Raw genomic sequence first — 7159 nt, 5'->3', positions numbered from 1 at the left:
TAACAAGTAACAACTTCAAATTTGACAAAACATTTATGCATGCATTGCTTTGCATTATCCCACATTATTTTATGTACCGAAAAAAAGTGATGAGAATCAAATTGAATATTGAATTAGGAAAGCTTTCTACGTCATGATGCAATCAGTTTGCTGAGTTTAAGTCATATAATTAAGTTACATTTAAATCGTTTTGAACTAAATAATATTTGAATCAGACATAACAAATTAAATATCTTCAGGTTTCCCTACCCTTTTATGTAAAAAATCAGTTAAGAGAAATCTGTCCTTAAAAGTTAAAACAAATCTTAGTATCATAATAGATTAATCCTTAACTCTTGACTAAAAAATACTCTAGGTTCATTAAAAAAAAAGAAAAAAGAATACTAGTGTGTACTAAATTTTTATTTTGCTTAGATGTTTAAAATAAAATTAAAAACTACACAAACATTTATGTAATAGACGGCATTTCATTTTAATTTATAATATAAAGTTTTAAAAAATTATTCCAGTTACTGAACGCTTCATTCTATATTACAATAAATTTCAATGATAAAAAATACATAACACTAAACATAATTTTTACTATTGTTATTAATGTAATTGTCTAAAAAAATAATTAGTTTTATGCTTTTTTGATGTGATTGTCTAAATTGTTTTTTATTCTAAAAAACAGTTTTATATATTTTTTTAAATGAAATAAATCCTATCTGCTTTTTAAAAATTATTTATTTTAAAAAAAACTTTTTAAAAGTTTAAATAAATGGGTCCATTGAAGCATTTGTAAATAACTTTTGCATCACTTTTGTCTTGAGTCATATAATTTATTCTTGGTATACCCCTATTTAATGTTGATATTGTCTTGATGAACAACACATAAAACACATTCTTGATAATCATAAAGGCAAAATCAATTTTGATAATAAGTTTCCAAACAACATTGTGTGACAATCAATTTTCTAATATATACTATTCTAACAAAAATCAAATTGCTGCAGACTCATGTTTATTGAAAATCAATTCAATAAATCACATTTCAAAATCAATTCTACACACATTCATACACGCATTTACTCACATCCTTTGCGAGCAGCTTATGCATTTGGACATGGAATTTATAAACGCACATATGACATAACTGATGCATATCCAAACATACGCTATAATAAGATAACATGAAAAAATGTTAAAAAGTGGGTTTTTGACTTTCTTAAAACCCTTACACGGACGTGTATGAGGAAAAGCAAGGAAAGAAAGAATAGGCTAACTCTTTAAAAGTCGTGCAATTAATTTCATATCCTCCTTGATAGTTGTTCCCATGCCATGCCAGTCTTTATTAACATTGGGCTGCACGCTAATCCCTCTTTTCTATTCAAGCAAAATAAAAACACTTTCCCTTCGTTTGTTAGCCCCACGCTTTGCCTTTATACAATTATACAAATTAAATTAACCGTGGTTCCACATTTGGAGGTTGTTAAGTGTGTGTTTAAAACCATTTAAGTTACAATGATACCGGCTATGTGTTGAAGAGGAGGCCAAGCCTGTTATGAGCCCAACACCACCAAACAAGGTCCAAACCCAAATGACTGACAGACTATGAAGTTTTGCAAAAGGGACTATGCTTAACGCAGTGACAATTGCTGCCTGTTTGTGTAGTCAGTTATAGAATAATGCTGCTACAAACATACAGGACTAATGTGTTGCATTTTTTATACGTTCAAGAACTAAATTTAAATTTTTCATTTTTTAGAGATCAATTTGTAACCGCTTTATACTTTCAATAACTAAAATGAGTATTTACCTATAAAGATAAGGGACCAACTGAATAATTTAGCCAATAAAAAATACAATTAAACAAAAAAGAAACCCTCCTGTATGGTCTCGATGATATAGAATCCTAGGAAACACGTGGACGAAGCTTGCATTGATGAAAGTGCATACAAAAAATCCACATGCGTGTTTATACAACTGCTAGTCTTCATGTTCATGTAAATTACAAAAACATTTAAAAGATTTGAATACAGCTCATGCAGCCTCTTTGCAAGCTCTTTATCTGAACTCTGAAGAATGATCAATGGACATAAAACTGATTAATACTGTGAACTATTAAGGAGTTACTGTAGCATTGTGCATGCTCAGCAAAGCTATCAAGTAAAAAGATTGAAAATACAAAGACAGCATTGTATGTGCATAAGAACTATAGGATTTCTTAATAGAAAGGTACATCAGATAAAATCAGATTAAAGGAAGGTTCTTGTTTGGCATTACCGATTGAGTCACCCGGAGGCAAGGTTCCTAATTATTCTTTGTTGAAAGGTGATGAACTTTTTGGATATTTGAGGAAATTGTAACTTTATAATTTCCTAGGGTCATTTGGTTTGAAAAACATTTTCTGCTCACTTTTAATTACAGAAACACCACCTTATTTTCATTTTATTTTCTGTTTCCAAAATTTTTGTATAGGAAACATTCACAGCTATTTAATAAAGCAGATAGAGAATCCTTGTTCAGTTGTTCTACATTTCTCTTGGTACATGACAATGGATGTTTTTGTGTACAAAGGAGTATTTTATTGCATCTAAGAAGAAAAAAATGAAAGAGAGAACATGGCAGTGCCCATTCACTAGTAACAGAAAGATACTCTTTCTTGCCTCATATACTCATGTATACTTGAATTCGTAAGGTCAAAGAGCTAGTTACTTAAAAATAGGTCTTCTGCATTCAAGGAACATAAAACTTACCTATTTTGGAAGAACCTCTTTATGTGCCATAAATGAGAGAATAACATTCCACACCAAAGCAATAACATTGGCAGCAAGGACCTGAAATTATGTCCACATATTTTAAACTTAACAATAGCATTAAAAAAATGTAGAAGCAAATCTAAGAACATTGAAGAAAACTGTAGATGCTATGGTCAGTACATACTAACAACAACAAAAGTGATAGGCCCCTAGTCCAGGATGTGGCCCAAGTAAATAAGCCCAAAGTGTGGAGAGTGTATGTGAGGAAGAATAGGAGAGCGGAGAGACAATGATGAGGTGGCAGTGAGAGAAAGAGAATGAGGATGGATGGTGAGGTATTCTGTTATAGAGGGACATGGGGGTGAGTGAGGGGGATTTTTATGATTGTGCGTATCATTCTGTTAGGCAGAGAATACATCCATTCTCTGAGTAGAGCTATGCTCTGTGGGTAGTAGGTTTTTCCCAACTGCTATTTCTCTTATTTCATCAATAACATACACTTGATTCCTTTCCTTTTTCTCTATTTATTCCTATTTCTGTTCATCTATAAATCTGGTCTGCATCAAAAAGCAAGTGGGTGGTATATTAAAAAATATCCTTCTGCAAGTGTCAGAAAGCATAACCATAGATACCTCTATTTCACTGATTTCAGGCATTTGAGAACTTTTCTCAATAAAATTAATTCAAGATCAAGAATAATTCTGAGTACACAGTAAGTTTGTGCAAGTGAATGTTTGGTTTGAATAAAAAAATTGGAACTATGAACTGAGAACCCTTGAGACACCTCGTCAACCCACTAGGAAAAAGACAAACAACTCATTTTCATGTGATAATACTAGAAAATCAGGGGCCAACAAGATGCATCCCAAAGAACCAAACATGTTGCATGAAGAAGAAAGAAATGTCAACAAAAAGTTCATTTCTTATGTACATTTTTCTATTGTTGTTCAGCTAAAAACGGATAACAAAGGTAGGTAGTATGAGAGAGAAAGAGTATCCATTGACAGATCATTAGAAGCAATTGACTTAAAATAAAATCGCGGCGCATTCAAATGAATTTGAAGAAAGAAATTAAGAATTGATCTTCAATATTAAAATGCCAACAGGTTTCAAGAGTGATGAACATATTTATGGTCAAGTCAAATCCCCAATGTGCATGAAGCTGCCAGTCTAACCTGAAATTGTTGTGGAACAAATCTGAAGTTGAGAAATTGAAAAGGTATCCATAGTTTCCAGTTTGCTAGAACTGCAGAAAACCACTCCTACAAAATGAAATTCCGGGGGATGAGTATATACTAAAAAACATGACAACAATGAAATACCACTTTTTGAACACTCATTTTTACAAGCACGTACAAGTTAAACAATACTGTTTACACCCACCTGTTTAAGCTTGGGTACAGCTTGTGATGGGTTTCCCTCCAGTGTCACCAATGTAGATAAGAAAACTCCGATGAATATGGGTGAAAATAAGAACTGTGAAAATATTTCATAGCATTCAAAATTAAATTATTATACAAGCACGAAATTAATAATTGATACAAAGTGGTAATAGACAGTGGATTGGAGGACCAATGGGAATATCCCACCTGATCAAGTACAAGCCGTAAAAGTGCACCTGATGCTCCAGGAAGTGTAACCAATTTACTCAGATACAAATACCTATAGATTCAAAGCAAATGTCAGGAAAGACAAGGGAATGAGACTTAATAATTATTGAGCCTTCATCCAAACTCCTATGACCATGATATGTGGAAAATCTCCTAAACATAGACATCACAAATATCAAAAATCAATCTTCATTGGATTCTTCTGATAATATTCATTAGGGGAATGAATAAATATTTACAATATTATTAAAAAAAAAAACTACACCCAGGACCTAACAACATATTACACTTATTATTACTGCCATTGGGATTTGCATTATTTAAAGTATTATCATTTATCACATTCATAATTAATAGACTATAAACAAAGAGTCTACTTTCAGGCATACCAAAATAGATTCTAGGGCATTACCAGAAATGCAGTGTTGGACCCACTAAAGCAAAACCAAGAAAAGTAAAGACAAATGTCCTCTTGAAATCCAGTGACGGCACTTGGTCTATCACAAGCTGCAGAAATAAGTTTAAATTTATTAAAAACAAATTGAACATATATAAATGAATGCATAGACATACAATTCTTTGAAAAGTAAATTAAGTATTGACCTAAAAAATAATCCATTTAGAATCAAATTCAAATGTAATGCCAAGTCAAGCTTGATACTATAAGCAAAGAGGATAGACCAAAATGTCATGTAATCTAAGAGATAAAAATTCAGATATCAAAAGAAAAAAAAAAGGAATCAATTTCCCACTAATAAATTGTGGAAATAAAAGAAGATACATAAGACATAGACATAAAGTAGGGCATCCAGTAGCCCAGCTCTTGTTGAAATCAGAGCTTAATATATTGCACGTATCTATCATCTTAAAGACTATCAGTTTGTGTGACAGTAGTTCAGCAGTCTGTCACCTCTGTAAAGTAATTTAAGCCAGACTATCTTGAGCAAATGACTGGCAGGGCTAAACATGTTTATATTTCGTTGGAAGGTAATTAGCAGTAACATTGCCCCGCTTAGAGGGAGTCCAAATCAATGTATTAATAACTTAAAAACCAACCCCACCATCAAGGCATTGCTTTTCCTGAATGTAGCCTAAACTCAATGTTCAAAATATTTTCTAACTAGCACTTTCAGTTTATGGCAAAATTATCATGAATGTTCTAAATAAATGGTGCAAATCTAATGCTGTTTGGCTTTCTTTAAATGTCGGTTCCATAGTCTTCATTCATAATGTCACATCCTTATTCCAAACCACTCTTGATTCCACGAATTTGAGCATAAAATCTTCCCTGACGCTCTTAAATTCTAGGGGAAACCTCGCATAGTCCAGTACTTTGGTCCACACACAAAGTGCAAATTAACATAAAACAGAGCAGTTAAGCTTAAATTCTAGGGGCAACCTCGCATAGTCCAGTACTTTGGTCCACACACAAAGTGCAAATTAACATAAAACGGGAGCAGTTAAGCCATGCTCAAGTAACATAAAAATAAAATAAATACTCTGTTCTATGCAAAAATTGTCTGTATGTATATCATACATTTTGAAAGTGATGAAACATACCAAAACATTTTGAATTAAAGTAATACCTGACAAATCAAATCTCCAATTAGATTCAAAATTGCAGATGTTAGAGCTTTCACGGCAACAGGGTATTTTCCAAGAAGAGCCAAGTACCTGTAGTAAAGCCATGTTAGATTTTCAACAGAAAGCTACTTTCAGATGTGTGTATTTAGGTGAGCATTGACCAAATTGATTTTGAAGTGACGTGATTTATGTTTGGATATTTTTATTATAAAAACAAGTTAGAAGCAAAACTCAGTATGAAATTTTTATCCAACGCAAAAGCTACCTAGAGTTCCTTCAACTCAGTCGATTCCTCAAGTGTGAAATTAAACATGTGAAAAATTACATAAAATCATGTTAACTAGTGTTAGTGTTTCAACATGATTCTGGAGAATTCAAGGTGGAACCAAACACGGACCAAGTCTAAGGGCAAGTTTGGTTAACTGTTCAAAAAGTACTTTTGGGTGCTGAACATATTTTTGGAGAGTAAGCTCAATTTGTGACATGTTTGGTTACCCTCAAAAGTATATATACATGTTAAAATTTTGGCGAAAACTAACAAACTAACGGACTAACGTTTACCGGATAAAAAAAAAAAAAAAAAACTTATTTGAGTCAAACTTAAGTTTGCTAACTTTAAACCACCAAACATGCAGTAAGAGTTTTTTGCACACAGAAGAACAATAAGTGGCCCTACACTAAAATGAAGGACACATGACAACATAACGATAGGAAGTAGGGTATATGTTAAGATTTATGAATTTTGTTTACCATGACAAGAAGGACCACTTGCCTCCTCCATCGCCGGCGCCGCCAGAATTGGGACCGTCAGAGCCTCCGCCGGCGCCGCCACGTGGGCCGTTTCCGCCGGAGCCGTCGTTGGCGAGGGCGGAGAGGCGGATGAGGGTGGGTTTGAAGGGGGTGGCGGAGTTTTTGAAGTTGAAAGGAAGGGATTGAGAGTGGAGCGGAGTGAGAGTTTGAAATTGTTGAAGGCGAGTGGTGTTTTGACGGCAAAGGTTGAGGGCACGGGGCGAGAGTAGGAATTTGTGCGCGTGAGCGCACATTGCTCCTCCATACACCATTTTTTTTTTTTCAATTCAAAAGGGTTTTCTGCTGTGTCGTGTCTGTGAGTCGATGGATATGTAATTTTGTGCAGACTCACTCACTCACTGAGCAACTCGGCGCCAACCAGTGAACAGGCTCTATGTTTCATTGGAGACAAGAAAAAACAAATGCTGCTTTGCG

General features: G+C 33.8%; 1 protein-coding gene across 1 annotated transcript; it reads right to left on the bottom strand.

Moving 5' to 3' along the window:
• Window positions 1-1801: 1801 nt before the first annotated feature.
• On the bottom strand, window positions 1802-7159 carry LOC114398940 (protein sym-1-like). The gene is made up of 8 exons (XM_028361027.1): window positions 6686-7159; window positions 5938-6025; window positions 4764-4858; window positions 4331-4403; window positions 4125-4217; window positions 3917-4003; window positions 2739-2819; window positions 1802-2057 (listed from the first exon to the last, which is right to left on the bottom strand). The coding sequence occupies exons 1-7, from the start codon at window positions 6994-6996 to the stop codon at window positions 2739-2741; spliced, it is 828 nt and encodes a 275-aa protein (XP_028216828.1). The 5' UTR covers window positions 6997-7159; the 3' UTR covers window positions 1802-2057.

This window comes from Glycine soja, chromosome 19, assembly GCF_004193775.1.
Source record: "Glycine soja cultivar W05 chromosome 19, ASM419377v2, whole genome shotgun sequence".
NCBI classification, from domain to species: Eukaryota; Viridiplantae; Streptophyta; class Magnoliopsida; order Fabales; family Fabaceae; genus Glycine; species Glycine soja.
This window is presented reverse-complemented; position numbering and strand designations above follow the sequence as displayed.

Coding starts and splice junctions, on each gene's coding strand:
- LOC114398940 (XM_028361027.1), bottom strand. CDS start 6,996: ATGGTGTATGGAGGAGCAATGTGCGCTCACGCGCACAAATTCCTACTC. Junction 6,026..6,685: donor AAGTGGTCCTTCTTGTCATG/GTAAACAAAATT, acceptor GCTTTACTACAG/GTACTTGGCTCTTCTTGGAA. Junction 2,820..3,916: donor TTGTTCCACAACAATTTCAG/GTTAGACTGGCA, acceptor ACATAATTTCAG/GTCCTTGCTGCCAATGTTAT.